Genomic DNA, 18,584 nt, shown 5'->3' on the forward strand with positions numbered 1-18,584 from the left:
GCAACACTTAGTGACAATGCGTGCCCTAATAATTTTAGCTGTGGTATTCCTCTTAATGGATTCATCCAAAGCTGAATGCCAAATTGAAATGCTAAATCCAACACCATATATTCTGAATGAATTCGGTTCCTACCACTTTATGGCAGAAAGTTTTGGAGTAATTAACCGTGGAGAGGGTCAGAATCTTAAGTTGTACTGTCCCAATGGATTTAAAGCTGTGGAGTATGTATCACAAAGTATACAGATCTTTTATAGTTTTTCTAAACGCATATATTTTATTTTGCAGAGATTACAATAGACGCGAAGTTGTTATACCAGATTCCATGCTAAGCTTGCGATGTGATGATTATTTTAGGAATAAAAATGATGAACCATACCGTACAATTTCTTGTGTGGACGGCAAGAAATCTGAAATGTTTGAAAGTCGCAAGAAATTAGCAAATTGCGAACAATCGATGACTTATGTGATGGGCCAAAATTTTAATAATTTGGGCTCATCTAAATCTTTAGCGCTTTGCTATGACATAGTTGAATTGAGGTTAAAGTATATTGCATACACAGCATATTTGGGAAATCAGAAAATAATTCAAAATGTATGCAGATATATCTATTATATAAAAAAAATCCTGTAAACTAATTATCTATGCCATCTATCTATTTGCAGCACCAAATTGGCCAATTAAATACATTGGGACTCGATATTAATGTCGCCTATACAAACGAAATTTTCCAGCCAGTTAGGTAAGTAAATCAGATAGAAATTTGAAACTATTATAATATACTTATATTAATCTAATTTCAGTCCAATAGCTATTGATAATTTCAATGTCATGTACAGGGAAGTATTTGGTTATAATGCCTATGAATATGCCAACCTAATCCAAGATAAGCCCTTAACTAACCAATTCACTGAATACGAGGATATGTTAAGCATTGTTTGGTTACGTAACTTGCGCACTGGCAACTGGTACAAATGGCTCAATGCCCTAAATGAGGCCACCAAAACTGGCCATAAATTTGATGTCCGTTTAGGCGTATCGGGTGAATTGCAGTTGCCAAAATTTGCAAATCAATGTCTGAATCGTACATTATCGATTGTTGGCGATAACACTGTAAAAATATCAGTACCAAAGTTAATCTGGGCCCATGTAACCGAAATACTCCCCACAAATGACACAACGAATGACATTGTCATTATCGGCCATAACACTCCATTCGTAAGTGATTATCTATTACCGATTAGACCCATCTATTGCAATCGATTATTTTCAGATTACAGATGAGATGACCAAATTCTGCACCGACAAATGCAACAAAGTGTCTTGGCTTAAGGACACCATGTTTCTGAATTTGCGTCAGTATGCTGCATTTGGTCTAGTACAGTGCTGTCAAGTCGATGAGATTGTCAACCAATTGGATAATTTCCCAATGGCAATTCTTGAGGATAGTGGGGAGAGTGTCGAAACAAACTAGCCAAGCCTACGACACAAATACGAACAGAAAAAAAGCAAACAACTACTAATTTTTTATAGGTTTCCACATAAGCATTTTGACCTCATCGAAGGGGATTGTCAAAATATTAGTGGTTATTTACTTTTCTTTTTCTTTTAATCAATATCAATACCACAAAACGCATACTATAAAAATGCCAACGCGTTTATGTAACCAAAATCTATTGCACTATTCTTTTCCTTTTGCTTTCTAATATTACTTTGTGTTGTTTAAATAATAAAATACACATTTTAATGCTATACATTTACTTAATTCAATTACAATAAAGAGGGAGATACATACATTTACATATTATTGAATTACCAGGACAAAATGGAAACAGAAAACATAAGTTACAAGATGGAATGTTAAAAGCAAGTTCATTGAGTTTAAGAAGTAAAGTTAGTCCACCTGGCACACTCTGCGTATACGTTATGCAGGAGGGCCTGAAGCTATATATCCTGGAATCAGCAGCGGACTTACGGGGGCGGTGAAGAAGGGGAAATTTCGCCCCCAAAAACTACTAGTCGGATAGAAAATCAGAGTATGGTTAAGAAATATTACGTCGTCCAACGAATTTTTGATTTCGATTAACCCCCCACCCCCAAAAAATCGAGCGCACGATCCTCCACTGCCTGGGATTGTAATTTGGCAGCTTTATGTTATGTTTAGATCGGCGTGATTGATTCGTGATTGATCTTTCTGCCAGTTTTAAATACATACAAATATATGTACATACTTTTTAAGGTTTTTTACATTGACCGGCTGGACTTACTTTTGGATTACAGTAGTCAGTTGTCAATGTTGTCATAAGCTTTGGACCACCCTGTGTTTTGGTTTTTAACACATAAACTGTCAACAAAATACCCAGGAAGACCACTGAAATTATAAAGCAAATAGTCAAAAACACATAAACAATTCTACCTAAGTCATTTTTATTTCATAAATTTTACTTAGAATTCTTGTAAACAAACGCAATACTGTAGCTAGTGATGGCAACAAACAAGAACCATTTATCGATTATTAAGCTAAGATGCTCAATTATCAATCACGATTGATCGATGAATAAATGAAATCAATCAATTGAAGTATTTATTCAAAAAACCCATTTAGTTGCATTGAAATTATGCATTTTTATTCATAAATTGAGAAAGATAATATATATAAATTGAGATTTCATTTATAAGAATATATGTTAAAAAAAACTCACCTTACTAGGCCTTGTTAGCTGTATGACTAAGTTGAAGTTTTTTTAGCCAAAAAAAATACTAGAAGCTGGGAAAAATAGGCCAAAAATTGTTGGCATTCTTGGTTAAATGCCATATGGTTACACTTTTATAAGGAATTCAAGTAGGCTCTGCCAATTTGACTGTCATCATTTGCCTATAAAAGGAAAATGTGATTTAGATTTGTTCACTTTGCTTTCACAACTCGAGCAAGCAACATTTAGATTTCCTTAAAATGAAACAAAATTCGCAGTGAAAAAAAATAAAAAATAAAAAAAAAGGACACGAACATATATACAAAATGTGTAAGTAAGGATATCCCTACAGTCAGTGTACATATAATAAAAGTTACAATTGTTTAATGCAGATAATATGGTTCGTAGTGAATAATTAATAAAAGGCACAAAAATGTACACAAAATGAACGGCATATACAACAAATGTAAGTATGAATATATATCCTTGCAGTCTATATCAAGAGAAGTTATAATTGTTTAATGCAGATACATATAAGATGACTTGCACAAAATCTCTACCCAAGTTCGGGTCACACTTCAAATATACCACTCCCTCCCCCCCAACTTAAAGAGAAAACACAGCCCGTATAACACACCCACCCACACATTTCGACGGATTTACACAAACTTAATGATCATGAGAGAAATTACAGATCCAACTTAATGGTCTATAATAAGGAAATAGCTTTATAATGGACAACTGAAGTAAGTAAAATGACCAAATGTACTTAAGACACATTTTCTCATCCATTTTCTTTTTCTTTCATTTTCTTTACAGGGTGCAGATACTCTATATAAATGTATATATATATATATATATGTAAACGGGATACACGCCCATCTATATATTCAATGCTGTTTAGGGGAGCATCTTACTTTTCACTGATGTAAACGGAACCGAATCGTGATGGCGTTTGCATCAATCTTATCAGTCTTTGCGTACAATTAACAAACAAAATGTTACATGTTTCATACTTAGTCATACATAATCCCATATTCATAATTATAATGGAATAAAATATGGAAATGCTATCATCTAAGTTGGCCTTTGGGCTTTTAAATATTATTTTTCAGAGCGCCTAAAACAAACAACTTAATAAATTCTCTGCCTCAATGATTTTGATCTGAGGTTGTGCCCTGAGAATACGACAAGAACATTTGTTGAGTGAGGTTTGCGGTTAGTCAGAAGCATAAAGATTAAGTAGATGATTAGTAAAAGATGAAATGTTTTTTTCCAAGCCATCAGGCGACACAAATAGAACGTAGACTTGGTACTAATTTAGTTTATTTATTTTATTAAATAATTCTTACGAAACTATTAAGAAAGATGTAAAGATTGTACTGTCCTCTCAATTTCGCTAGAAATGCTGAATATGATTAGAAAGTGATTTATAAAATCTTTTGACTTGGCATGACAGTGCAATTTTATTGCTTTAGTTTTTAGTCCAAAAAGCTATTAAAACTTCGATTGCTCACTATTTTTTACCTCAAATGTTCTTTGGAGATGGCTGTCCCTAGGGATAAATGGTTTTTAGTGGTCCTTGTTGAGAATTAAATCATCCTGATTGTTCCTTTTTGTTTCGCCTTCTGTTTAGGTGCCTGTTTGAGGGCCTAAGACAACTACAGTTACTCTATCCAATTAAATTACCCGTTGATAGATTCATTTTCACACAATATATGTACATACATACATACATAGATGCTGGTTATAAAAGTCGTAAACAAATGCCGTCAACTGACCCCTAGATGTATATACATACATACATATATACATACGTACATACATACATACATATGTGTGTATTACAATCTTATTGATTTTCTGTAAATGCAATTATACAGCAGCCATCTGACTTATATCTGTATGTACATATGTACATACATATGTATATATGTACATATGTATGTACCTTATCAATTAACGAGAGCAAAAAAACAAATTTTTATTCTTTTTAAATGTGATTAATCATTTATTTACATGTATACATACATACATACTTACATACATACATATATATATATATGTACATGTGTATGTGCTCAATCTCTTGTTCCTCGCTGCTTCTCTCTCCCTCTCAATGGTTCAAGTCGCATGTGTCTATAAAATGACGATGTACATATGTATGTACATATGTACATATATACATACAAATATATGTTCATACATATATATGATTAGGTTATCTCAGGCCTCTAAATTCGCAGAATTTTGTGAATGACCCAGATCAGCTGCTTGTATAAAATAACTAAAATTCATAAATAATCACTTCCAGGGACGAGTTCATGGAAAATTCGTTGATTTCCAACTGAGACTATCGCCAAGCGCATCAAGGACATCTTTTTCTATGTATATGTATAATCTTCTAATATTTGCTTAAAAGTACATATGTATGTATGTACATACATATGTATGTATGTACATATGTATGTATCATCCATGTTTTTCAAGGCAAATGTCAATCGTTGCTAGTGATGACATTGTTGCGATAGTCAAACGATAGGCAAAACTAATCGAATAATTGAAATAAAAACATTTTCACATTTATTGTAAACTTAAATTAAACAATATGCGATTTAGTTAATAATAGCGCCCAAAATGGATTCAACTTCTCCCAGTAGAAAGGGTTGACGGGTCAACATAACCACTAAAACCAGCTACTAATCCACTTTGACTATTTGGTGGGTTAACATTACGAACTGGCACTCCACTTTGACTATTTGGTGGGTTAACATTACGAACTGGCACTCCATTTTGATTATTTGGTGGGTAAACATTACGAACTGGCACTCCATTTCGATTATTTGCACTCGGATCTAGCATTCCACTTCGATTGTCAACATAATTATTCGAAGTTACCATTATCCCAGGAACTGGCGCTGGACTTGGATTATTTGATGGGTCACCAGAATTATTAGAATCAGGATTCATCTCACAAACTATCACTCCACTTGAATTGTTTGCATGCTGAACTGGGAGACCACTTTGATGATATGCACCCAGACCTTGCATTCCACTTCGATTGTCAACATAATTATTCGAATCTACCAACATACAAGGAACAGGCAGTGGACTTGAATTGTTTGGTGGATCATCATGATCATGAAAACTATTAGAATCGGGAGTCGTCTCACTTTGATTATTTGGATCTGAGACTGGATTCGCCTTCATCTCAAGAGCATCCGTCGTTTCATTCTTTACTACTGCAATTGGCTTAACGCTGGCTATCAATTCTTCATTTTCCCTATTGTTCCCTGTAAACGCTTCTCTAATTCTCAAGTTGGCAAATGTTTTCAGCCATATCACCCGACATAAACTGCTTAGAATGTTTAATGTTCCATTTGATTGATTGTCGCAGTTAGCCCTTAACCATTCGGCTACTGGAGTTTCCAAGTCTTGTTGTATATCGACGCTGATTTGGGCCCGCTTCTTCAATTTGTTATATGCATAATAGCCTGAGCTGGCAAATGTCAGTGATAGGGCACTTGCCATTAGATAGGGAATAATCGAAAATGGTTTACTCGGCGTCTCGGGTGGTTTTGTATCCCAATACAATCCACCACTTTTTGCTGGATTTTCGAAATTTGCCAAAACGCCGACAGTGATTCCGCGCGGACCCTCCGATGGCCAAAAGTTATAACTATATTCCGTGCGACCAACCTCAATAGACTCAATACGTTTGGTTGCCTCGCATCTGGCATTGTCAATACCCAGATGACACCATAAAATGGTGAAGCCTTTCAAATCCGTTGAGTTCAGCCGTTGATCATTGAATGTCCACGTTGCTATATGAGATGACTTATTATATACGACTTTAAGTTGTCCCCTCATAGATTCATCCGATAGCTTGGGCACTGACACCATGCTCCCATTCACCGAGAGTCCCATAATATTTTTACTCCTGACTTTGATGTTGTGACTCCGATTCTCTTGCCAATCCATTATATAGGCCGAATGTTGATCAATATAATCTGCTTTAATGCTGCAAATAAATATTAAAAAAAAAAAACGAAAACATTTTTAGCAATGTTCTTGAAAGATATGAAATTATTATCAAAAATCCGCATTAAATTATTCATTTCAAAACAAAGAATTTCTGACTTTTTGGTTTGGTTTTCTATTTTTTAAGTGGCTATGAGGTCAGCAACTCATGCTGATCAAGAATGTATCTATATATATGTATCTATGTTATACAACATATGTACAAAAGCATAAAGGCATACTAAAATACATTTTAGTTTTAGTTGTAGTTCTATTCTATTGAAAGATAAACATCACACCGTCTTATATATACTCTACAGCAGGTAAGCGAGAGATATTCCTTATTCAATGTCATTTCACTCATATGAACGGTAAGGAATCACATATTTGTTAGCCCTATAAACAGAAAACTTAAGTAGGCTATACAAAATCGTACAAATTTAACCCCTAAAGTATGCAATAGACATTTCATAAAGAACTTTTTGAAATGTTATGTAAGCACTTGTCAAATTGTTTAACCCTCTAATGCTCGTGAGTTTTTAATCCATTGTCATAAAATGTAACAAACAATGAAAACTAATTATGTAAATTTATTTTAGTTGGGAATAAACAAATGAAACTTCTTAACAAAAAATAATTTCCTAAATGATTTAAGAAAGGGTCAGTATAAAGTATTGATATGTGCCTTGAGGCACTCTTAGGCATAAGAGAACGAGAACCATTCTTTGACTTTCTATATCATACTTTAAGGGGGTATATCTGCTTTTACACATTTAAAGCTTTAACCTTTCATCCCCAACCCCAATTGTCTCTTTTCTCATAGTAGTCGAATCACAAGAAGAGTATACAAACTTCACCATAAACGCAATCAGCTTGGGTCTCTGGATATTCTTTTTTTTTTTATAAGATTGCATAGAATTGAATTTATATACTTTTCTTACTGTGGGAGCAATTCATTTATTTATTAAATTTATTATAAATAAACACTTTAGTTCCGAACAAATTGCATGTATATATACATACATATATCAATTCTACAAATACAAACACAATATTTCATTGAAGATAAAAGACAAATTGTTATGGATTGCAAGTGAAACTGATAACTGGAATAACCTGTGAATATATGATTTTTTGTAATTTTTTATGAATTTTAAGATCAATAATAACATACAGTAGCTATGAATATATGAATACAAAAATGGTTTAAAGACCACTGAAACGAACAAAAAGCTATAGAAAGAAAGCTTACTTTAATCATAACGAATTTCAAATGGTCTTGTTACTTTTACTACTTTTGTTACTTTTAATACTTTTGTTAGCCCTTTCTTTTCCAAATCCAATTTATAATCTCACAAAAGGAGATTGTTAATTCATATATGCTGTTTATGTGCTCGTAGAGGCATAAACAACAAAAAATTTTTGGCACTTCCTAGAATTCAATCATTTTTAGGCGGACGTCCAAACAAGCGATAAGAAATATATATGGGCACATATGTGACTATGTTGTAGGGTATTAAAAATCAAATGAATCAAAGTAAGTTAGACCTACCCCTCATGAATTTGAATTTTTGAGACCAAATGGATATATAAGTCAACGGCCAACTTGGTTTGAAACTTAAAATAAACTTAATCATCCTGTCTACTACACAAGGCTACTTAGTAAAATTAATAACTCTAGCTCTTATAGTCTTCAAGATGTAGGTGTTTATACGGACGGACAAGCCTAGATTAAGCTATTGATTTTGGCGAAAATTGAAAAAAAAAATATATATATAGATAGATATCAATAATAGGCACCTTTTATCATCCACTGTGATTTCGTATGTTACATTGTTACAATTTTGTTGATCTTCGTGCAGATGGACCCAATAGAGCCTCAATGTATTGCCATCATATTCAAACCAATTGCCCTTCATATCTGGCGGTTTGGAAGGTATATCGCATGTGGTTTGATTGGAGATAGTTGTATTAGCCCAATGGCTAAACGAAGAGTCTTTAAATTTTCGACTAAAATTAATTTTATATTTTCGATATCCTTGAAGTTGGCCCAGACAACACTTGAAAGTATTGATCCTCGGATACAAAATCCCGAGAGGATTACAATTCTTTTCTATGAAATTGACAGTTTCACACGATTCACTTTTTACATTAAAATGCCATACGACAGGCCAATCCCAGTAGATATCATTGAAATAATCGCCTTGAACATCGAAACAAATCTCATTTGGACCCGGTGTAACTGATTCTACTTGGGCCGCCGGAAGAATCACCATTGCCTCTTTGGAAATGTTAAAGCTCATTTGCGTTGTGCTCAGTGGGTCCTTCATGTATAATGTGAATCTATAGTCAAATTCGATGTTTAAATTATGACCTGCTTGTTTTACAGGTCCAAAGTGGCATGATATTGTTGTGTTTCCATATACACAATCCATAGGAAATTCATCCGGAAACGGTTCATCCCGTTGCAGTCTATATGTATATGTTTCTCGGTTTAAAGTGTAAGGCAGGGTTATTTCACATTTGATTGGAGACTCATAAGCAGTCGTAATGAAACAGTCAAAGTTGCTTACTTTCAATTTACGATAAACAGTTATGATTTGATGTACTTGAGACACTTTACGAAATAGACAGTCATATATGTACTGTCCATTTAAAGTATTTGTATCGATATTTTTCGCTATTATAGACGAAGAATTGTGCTTTTCGATGACTTCTATTCTTCCATTTCTATTTCTTTCCGCTCTCAATCCGATTTCCAAGAACTCGACATCCTTCTCTTCTTGATCAGTGCAAATTAAAGTTAAATTCGAACCTTGTCGTATTTTGTTTGCATTCGGTGTAAAGTAAATTTTAGCATCAGTTGAATTAATACAATTGATTAGAATATATAGTATAAATGTCAGAATCAATATCAAATGTTGTCTAATAAATTTATAAAATGCCATTGCCGTTTTATAGTTTTCAAACAAAAAAAAAAAAATCCAATTTTTTTTGTTTTTTGTTTCTTTTATCGCGCCCGAATTATATGTATATGTATGTGTATATACATATATATTTATGTATTTGTCGTCTTATAAACGAGCAGAGCAGAACTTGATAATAACAATAACAAAAAAAAATTTAAATAATATATGCTCTCTGAGCTTTTGTTGCGCGTTTCCGAACTGTCGTATTCAAACGCGCATTCAACTTTGAGTTCAGTTCTTGAAAGTGAAAAGCCCTCACCCACATGGCGTCTAGAAGTGATGAGCAAAAAAACAAAAAAGGCTAAATCAAACCAAAGAGTAAATACAAAACTAAATTATGAATGAAAAATGGAATGGAATGGAATTAAAATTAGAAATTGGAAAACTATTTAAGAGCACTTATCGTATGCGTGATGCAAATAACGTATACGACAAGTGATCCAATTAGAGAAACAATTTTCCCAACTGTCGTCTTCTTTCATTGTCTCTCAGAGAATGAAAGTGAGAGTCAGTGCCGGATTGAGCGAGTGGAGGGTTGAATAGGAAAAAAATTCGCTGTTATTTTGTCAGACTTTCTTTTTAATAAAATCTAAACGAATTCATAAAGTTATAACTCACTTAAATTGCATATTTAGCATATTTTATAATGATTTAGAGTCGATTTTTGAACAAATTGAAGAAATTCTAAGTACAAACTTTTCAACATGACTAAAAAATTTCATTTAATTGTGAATCTAAAAGCATTAAATACAAAATTATCACTTTCGAAAATGGTTTTGTAATGGTTTGGCAAAGTTAAAAGAGTTGTTTATAATTTTTTTATTTGGATTTTTTGTCTGTTATCCTATAAATAATGTTCACCGATTTACCTAAATAAAATACATTTTTTTATTTTTTGGTATTTTGGGTAAATGAATGAACAATGTAACAAAATTTACTAATCCGGCCCTGTTGTAAGTAAAAAAGTTTTCCAAGTGTAACGATCGCTTGTATTTAATTTAGCCAAAATTGCCGCCGTTTTCTTATTAATCGGTGAGGGAAAGAAACGAAAATGGCTACACTGGAGTCCTCTCTTTATCACAGCTGTTTTGAGTTATCGTTAATCGATTTTTAAAGAACATAGCACATTTAAAATACTTTTGAAATTTTAACGCAATTGCAATGAAATGCTTTGTATTCATTTTCAAACAGACAAAAATGGTTTTTATACATATTTTATGATGAATATAAAGAAAACAAAGTTTTTTCACTTATACATTCTCATTAGTTTTAGCCCTGAAAAAAGTGGTATTATAGGTTATAAGAAAACTAACAGAAATTTGAGGATACCGTGTAAAAAAAAGGTACATTGGCTTCAACTTGGCTGACATTGACAAACAATAAAGTCAAAAAGTCTACTCCATTTTAGCTTTACAGATCTGAAGCAGCCCGAATCGAGGGGCAAAAGATCAGATTCTTATTCGTCAATAAACATTGTTCATGAATTAAAGGCATGACAACATAAATAACAAAGAAAACAGATAACTGAGGGCTGATTCACACTTCCATTTTAATTTTCTACTTTGAAACTACAGTGAAAACTGTAAATTTGGTTGATTTTTGGCAAATATTTCCTACAAAATGCTCAAAAACCTTGCGAATCTAGAATTCTTTTAATCTAATTATACTCATTTGTTATGCTGAACAACTGAACTGGTGAGCAAGTGAACAAAATGAGTGAACTGACTCATTTCGAAAAAAAAAAACAACAAGTAAACACATTAAGCATATCTTCAACGCTAAAACTTGTTGGGAATTACAATTAAATGAAGTGAAAAACACATAAAGCATATCTTCAACGCTAAAACTAGTTGGGAATTACAATTAAATGAAGCGAAAAAAGGTTAGGAAATTAGTATAACCATTACGCCTTATCATATGCAATGCAATATAGCATTATATAGAAAACAACAAAGGTTATACAGTTGGACCCCGATTATCCGGGCTTTCATTAACCGAACACCCCTATTATGCATTGTAACTGTTAACCGTGATTACCTCTATTATCCGTGATTTGATAATTTCGAAAATTTGTTTCTAAAATAATAAAACGCTTTCCCGTTATAGTTAGCAATCAATGAGAAACACTCGTGTATGTATGTACATATTATATATTTTTATGGTCAGTGTTTGGGACTTAAAGATATGTAATTTCAAGTACGAAATACGTGAAAATTTTGCTCTCGATTTACCGGGTTTTTCGATTTCCAGTGATGTCCCGGATAATCGGGGTCCAACTGTATCTGCTTTTAAAGTAATCTTCTTCAGAAGATCTTGACCTCAAATCAACTTATGTATATGCCCTTAAATTCAAATCAAATACATTATCTTTTGCATAATTATTGTATCAAAAATTGACCGAATCCTACCAGTTTATGATATTGACAAGTTTATAGTCTTAATTTGATTATTTACCTATTCAAATTGAGCTGAGAATAAAGAAAAAACTTGAAATTTCTTATTTTTTGATTTAAAATAATGTTTTATTATTATTATTATATATATATATATTTATTTAATTAACGAGAGCAAAAAAAGAAATTTTTATTCTTTTTAAATGTGATTAATCATTTATTTACATGTATACATACATACATACTTACATACATACATATATATATATATGTACATGTGTATGTGCTCAATCTCTTGTTCCTCGCTGCTTCTCTCTCCCTCTCAATGGTTCAAGTCGCATGTGTCTATAAAATGACGATGTACATATGTATGTACATATGTACATATATACATACAAATATATGTTCATACATATATATGATTAGGTTATCTCAGGCCTCTAAATTCGCAGAATTTTGTGAATGACCCAGATCAGCTGCTTGTATAAAATACCTAAAATTCATAAATAATCACTTCCAGGAACGAATTCATAGAAAATTCGTTGATTTCCAACTGAGACTATCGCCAAGCGCCTCAAGGACATCTTTTTCTATGTATATGTATAATCTTCTAATATTTGCTTAAAAGTACATATGTATGTACATACATATGTATGTATGTACATATGTATCATCCATGTTTTTCAAGGCAAATATCAATCGTTGCTAGTGATGACATTGTTGCGATAGTCAAACGATAGGCAAAACTAATCGAATAATTGAAATAAAAACATTTTCACATTTATTGTAAACTTAAATTAAACAATATGCGATTTAGTTAATAATAGCGCCCAAAATGGATTCAACTTCTCCCAGTAGAAAGGGTTGACGGGTCAACATAACCACTAAAACCAGCTACTAATCCACTTTGACTATTTGGTGGGTTAACATTACGAACTGGCACTCCATTTTGATTATTTGGTGGGTTAACATTACGAACTGGCATTCCATTTTGATTATTTGGTGGGTTAACATTACGAACTGGCACTCCATTTCGATTATTTGCACTCGGATCTAGCATTCCACTTCGATTGTCAACATAATTATTCGAAGTTACCATTATCCCAGGAACTGGCGCTGGACTTGGATTATTTGATGGGTCACCAGAATTATTAGAATCAGGATTCATCTCACAAACTATCACTCCACTTGAATTGTTTGCATGCTGAACTGGGAGACCACTTTGATGATATGCACCCAGACCTTGCATTCCACTTCGATTGTCAACATAATTATTCGAATCTACCAACATACAAGGAACAGGCAGTGGACTTGAATTGTTTGGTGGATCATCATGATCATGAAAACTATTAGAATCGGGAGTCGTCTCACAAACTGCCCCTCCACTTTGATTATTTGGATCTGAGACTGGATTCGCCTTCATCTCAAGAGCATCCGTCGCTTTATTCTTTACTACTGCAATTGGCTTATCGCTGGCTATCAATTCTTCATTTTCCCTATTGTTCCCTGTAAACGCTTCTCTAATTCTCAAGTTGGCAAATGTTTTCAGCCATATCACCCGACATAAACTGCTTAGAATGTTTAATGTTCCATTTGATTGATTGTCGCAGTTAGCCCTTAACCATTCGGCTACTGGAGTTTCCAAGTCTTGTTGTATATCGACGCTGATTTGGGCCCGTTTCTTCAATTTGTTATATGCATAATAGCCTGAGCTGGCAAATGTCAGTGAAAGGGCACTTGCCATTAGATAGGGAATAATCGAAAATGGTTTACTCGGCAGCTCGGGTGGTTTTTTATCCCAATACAATCCACCACTTTTTGCTGGATTTTCGAAATTTGCCAAAACGCCGACAGTGATTCCGCGCGGACCCTCCGATGGCCTAAAGTTATAACTATATTCCGTGCGACCAACCTCAATAGACTCAATACGTTTGGTTGCCTCGCATCTGGCATTGTCAATACCCAGATGACACCATAAAATGGTGAAGCCTTTCAAATCCGTTGAGTTCAGCCGTTGATCATTGAATGTCCACGTTGCTATATGAGATGACTTATTATATACGACTTTAAGTTGTTCCCTCATAGATTCATCCGATAGCTTGGGCACTGACACCATGCTCCCATTCACCGAGAGTCCCATAATATTTTTACTCCTGACTTTGATGTTGTGACTCCGATTCTCTTGCCAATCCATTATATAGGCCGAATGTTGATCAATATAATCTGCTTTAATGCTGCAAATAAATATTAAAAAAAAAAAAAAACGAAAACATTTTTAGCAATGTTCTTGAAAGATATGAAATTATTATCAAAAATCCGCATTAAATTATTCATTTCAAAACAAAGAATTTCTGACTTTTTGGTTTGGTTTTCTATTTTTTAAGTGGCTATGAGGTCAGCAACTCATGCTGATCAAGAATGTATCTATATATATGTATCTATGTTATACAACATATGTACAAAAGCATAAAGGCATACTAAAATACATTTTAGTTTTAGTTGTAGTTCTATTCTATTGAAAGATAAACATCACACCGTCTTATATATACTCTACAGCAGGTAAGCGAGAGATATTCCTTATTCAATGTCATTTCACTCATATGAACGGTAAGGAATCACATATTTGTTAGCCCTATAAACAGAAAACTTAAGTAGGCTATACAAAATCGTACAAATTTAACCCCTAAAGTATGCAATATACATTTCATAAAGAACTTTTTGAAATGTTATGTAAGCACTTGTCAAATTGTTTAACCCTCTAATGCTCGTGAGTTTTTAATCCATTGTCATAAAATGTAACAAACAATGAAAACTAATTATGTAAATTTATTTTAGTTGGGAATAAACAAATGAAACTTCTTAACAAAAAATAATTTCCTAAATGATTTAAGAAAGGGTCAGTATAAAGTATTGATATGTGCCTTGAGGCACTCTTAGGCATAAGAGAACGAGAACCATTCTTTGACTTTCTATATCATACTTTAAGGGGGTATATCTGCTTTTACACATTTAAAGCTTTAACCTTTCATCCCCAACCCCAATTGTCTCTTTTCTCATAGTAGTCGAATCACAAGAAGAGTATACAAACTTCACCATAAACGCAATCAGCTTGGGTCTCTGGATATTCTTTTTTTTTTTATAAGATTGCATAGAATTGAATTTATATATTTTTCTTACTGTGGGAGCAATTCATTTATTTATTAAATTTATTATAAATAAACACTTTAGTTCCGAACAAATTGCATGTATATATACATACATATATCAATTCTACAAATACAAACACAATATTTCATTGAAGATAAAAGACAAATTGTTATGGATTGCAAGTGAAACTGATAACTGGAATAACCTGTGAATATATGATTTTTTGTAATTTTTTATGAATTTTAAGATCAATAATAACATACAGTAGCTATGAATATATGAATACAAAAATGGTTTAAAGACCACTGAAACGAACAAAAAAGCTATAGAAAGAAAGCTTACTTTAATCATAACGAATTTCAAATGGTCTTGTTACTTTTACTACTTTTGTTACTTTTAATACTTTTGTTAGCCCTTTCTTTTCCAAATCCAATTTATAATCTCACAAAAGGAGATTGTTAATTCATATATGCTGTTTATGTGCTCGTAGAGGCATAAACAACAAAAAATTTTTGGCACTTCCTAGAATTCAATCATTTTTAGGCGGACGTCCAAACAAGCGATAAGAAATATATATGGGCACATATGTGACTATGTTGTAGGGTATTAAAAATCAAATGAATCAAAGTAAGTTAGACCTACCCCTCATGAATTTGAATTTTTGAGACCAAATGGATATATAAGTCAACGGCCAACTTGGTTTGAAACTTAAAATAAACTTAATCATCCTGTCTACTACACAAGGCTACTTAGTAAAATTAATAACTCTAGCTCTTATAGTCTTCAAGATGTAGGTGTTTATACGGACGGACAAGCCTAGATTAAGCTATTGATTTTGGCGAAAATTGAAAAAAAAAAATATATATATAGATAGATATCAATAATAGGCACCTTTTATCATCCACTGTGATTTCGTATGTTACATTGTTACAATTTTGTTGATCTTCGTGCAGATGGACCCAATAGAGCCTCAATGTATTGCCATCATATTCAAACCAATTGCCCTTCATATCTGGCGGTTTGGAAGGTATATCGCATGTGGTTTGATTGGAGATAGTTGTATTAGCCCAATGGCTAAACGAAGAGTCTTTAAATTTTCGACTAAAATTAATTTTATATTTTCGATATCCTTGAAGTTGGCCCAGACAACACTTGAAAGTATTGATCCTCGGATACAAAATCCCGAGAGGATTACAATTCTTTTCTATGAAATTGACAGTTTCACACGATTCACTTTTTACATTAAAATGCCATACGACAGGCCAATCACCGTAGATATCATTGAAATAATCGCCTCGAACATCGAAACAAATCTCATTTGGACCCGGTTTAATTGATTCTACTTGGGCCGCCGGAAGAATCACCATTGCCTCTTTGGAAATGTTAAAGCTCATTTTCGTTGTGTTTAGTGGGTCTTCCATGTATAATGTGAATCTATAGTCAAATTCGATGTTTGAATTATGACCTGCTTGTTTTACAGGTCCAAAGTGGCATGATATTGTTGTGTTTCCATATACACAATCCATAGGAAATTCATCCGGAAACGGTTCATCCCGTTGCAGTCTATATGTATATGTTTCTAGACTTAAATTGTAAGGCAGGGTTATCTCACATTTGATTGGAGACTCATAAGCAGTCGTAATGAAACAGTCAAAGTTGCTTACTTTCAATTTACGATAAACAGTTATGATTTGATGTACTTGAGACACTTCACGAAATAGACAGTCATATGTGTACTGTCCATTTAAAGTATTTGTATCGATATTTTTCGCTATTATAGACGAAGAATTGTGCTTTTCGATGACTTCTATTCTTCCATTTCTATGTTTTTCCGCTCTCAATCCGATTTGCAAGAACTCGACATCCTTCTCTTCTTGATCAGTGCAAATTAAAGTTAAATTCGAACCTTGTCGTATTTTGTTTTCATTCGGTGTAAAGTAAATTTTAGCATCAGTTGAATTAATACAATTGATTAGAATATATAGTATAAATGTCAGAATCAATATCAAATGTTGTCTAATAAATTTATAAAATGCCATTGCCGTTTTATAGTTTTCAAACAAAAAAAACAATTCAATTTTTTTGTTTTTTGTTTCTTTTATCGCGCCCGAATTATATGTATATGTATGTGTATATACATATATATTTATGTATTTGTCGTCTTATAAACGAGCAGAGCAGAACTTGATAATAACAATAACAAAAAAAAATTTAAATAATATATGCTCTCTGAGCTTTTGTTGCGCGTTTCCGAACTGTCGTATTCAAACGCGCATTCAACTTTGAGTTCAGTTCTTGAAAGTGAAAAGCCCTCACCCACATGGCGTCTAGAAGTGATGAGCAAAAAAACAAAAAAGGCTAAATCAAACCAAAGAGTAAATACAAAACTAAATTATGAATGAAAAATGGAATGGAATGGAATTAAAATTAGAAATTGGAAAACTATTTTAGAGCACTTATCGTATGCGTGATGCAAATAACGTATACGACAAATGATCCAATTAGAGAAACAATTTTCCCAACTGTCGTCTTCTTTCATTGTCTCTCAGAGAATGAAAGTGAGAGTCAGTGCCGGATTAAGCGAGTGGAGGGTTGAATAGGAAAAAAATTCGCTGTTATTTTGTCAGACTTTCTTTTTAATAAAATCTAAACGAATTCATAAAGTTATAACTCACTTAAATTGCATATTTAGCATATTTTATAATGATTTAGAGTCGATTTTTGAACAAATTGAAGAAATTCTAAGTACAAACTTTTCAACATGACTAAAAAATTTCATTTAATTGTGACTCTAAAAGCATTAAATACAAAATTATCGCTTTCGAAAATGGTTTTGTAATGGTTTGGCAAAGTTAAAAGAGTTGTTTATAATATTTTTATTTGGATTTTTTGTCTGTTAACCTATAAATAATGTTCACCGATTTACCTAAATAAAATACATTTTTTTATTTTTTGGTATTTTGGGTAAATGAATGAACAATGTAACAAAATTTACTAATCCGGCCCTGTTGTAAGTAAAAAAGTTTTCCAAGTGTAACGATCGCTTGTATTTAATTTAGCCAAAATTGCCGCCGTTTTCTTATTAATCGGTGAGGGAAAGAAACGAAAATGGCCACACTGGAGTCCTCTCTTTATCACAGCTGTTTTGAGTTATCGTTAATCGATTTTCAAACAACATAGCACATTTAAAATACTTTTGAAATTTTAACGCAATTGCAATGAAATGCTTTGTATTCATTTTCAAACAGACAAAAATGGTTTTTATACATATTTTATGATGAATATAAAGAAAACAAAGTTTTTTCACTTATACAATATCAAAAAGTATATTCAATTCGCTGTAGTTTCTCATTAGTTTTAGCC

The 18,584-nt window shown here is 32.8% G+C and overlaps 2 protein-coding genes and 1 long non-coding RNA gene across 4 annotated transcripts; 2 read left to right on the plus strand and 1 right to left on the minus strand.

Annotated features, from left to right (window-relative positions):
- The first annotated feature begins 27 nt into the window (after window positions 1-27).
- LOC6644542 lies at window positions 28-1,751 on the plus strand. The gene is made up of 5 exons (XM_002067498.4): window positions 28-222; window positions 287-593; window positions 665-741; window positions 803-1,217; window positions 1,273-1,751. Exons 1-5 carry the CDS (start codon window positions 56-58, stop codon window positions 1,471-1,473), a joined length of 1,167 nt encoding a protein of 388 aa, XP_002067534.2. The 5' UTR covers window positions 28-55; the 3' UTR covers window positions 1,474-1,751.
- Window positions 1,752-2,992: 1,241 nt separating this feature from the next.
- LOC26529906 lies at window positions 2,993-3,773 on the plus strand. Its single transcript, XR_001450547.3, has 4 exons — window positions 2,993-3,022; window positions 3,085-3,158; window positions 3,220-3,438; window positions 3,512-3,773. It is a non-coding gene; the product is annotated as an uncharacterized LOC26529906 (long non-coding RNA).
- A 1,479-nt stretch (window positions 3,774-5,252) lies between these two features.
- LOC111518885 lies at window positions 5,253-17,131 on the minus strand. 2 transcript variants are annotated; one of them, XM_023176999.2, is made up of 3 exons: window positions 16,113-17,131; window positions 13,421-14,308; window positions 5,253-5,840 (listed from the first exon to the last, which is right to left on the minus strand). In XM_023176999.2, the coding sequence occupies exons 1-3, from the start codon at window positions 16,745-16,747 to the stop codon at window positions 5,336-5,338; spliced, it is 2,028 nt and encodes a 675-aa protein (XP_023032767.1). In that variant the 5' UTR covers window positions 16,748-17,131; the 3' UTR covers window positions 5,253-5,335. The 2 variants fall into 2 exon arrangements, with proteins under 2 accessions (XP_023032767.1, XP_023032768.2); XM_023177000.2 differs by lacking the exons at window positions 13,421-14,308; window positions 16,113-17,131 and adding an exon at window positions 8,513-9,641 and having other exon boundaries at window positions 5,253-6,713.
- Between the last annotated feature and the right edge of the window lie 1,453 nt (window positions 17,132-18,584).

This window comes from Drosophila willistoni (genome assembly GCF_018902025.1).
Source record: "Drosophila willistoni isolate 14030-0811.24 chromosome XL unlocalized genomic scaffold, UCI_dwil_1.1 Seg142, whole genome shotgun sequence".
Classification (NCBI taxonomy): Eukaryota; Metazoa; Arthropoda; class Insecta; order Diptera; family Drosophilidae; genus Drosophila; species Drosophila willistoni.

Coding starts and splice junctions, on each gene's coding strand:
- LOC6644542 (XM_002067498.4), top strand. CDS start 56: ATGGATTCATCCAAAGCTGAATGCCAAATTGAAATGCTAAATCCAACA. Junction 223..286: donor AATGGATTTAAAGCTGTGGA/GTATGTATCACA, acceptor TTTATTTTGCAG/AGATTACAATAGACGCGAAG. Junction 594..664: donor ATCAGAAAATAATTCAAAAT/GTATGCAGATAT, acceptor ATCTATTTGCAG/CACCAAATTGGCCAATTAAA.
- LOC111518885 (XM_023176999.2), bottom strand. CDS start 16,747: ATGGATTGTGTATATGGAAACACAACAATATCATGCCACTTTGGACCT. Junction 14,309..16,112: donor ATCACAGTGGATGATAAAAG/GTGCCTATTATT, acceptor ATTTATTTGCAG/CATTAAAGCAGATTATATTG. Junction 5,841..13,420: donor ACGACTCCCGATTCTAATAG/TTTTCATGATCA, acceptor CGATTCTAATAG/TTTTCATGATCATGATGATC.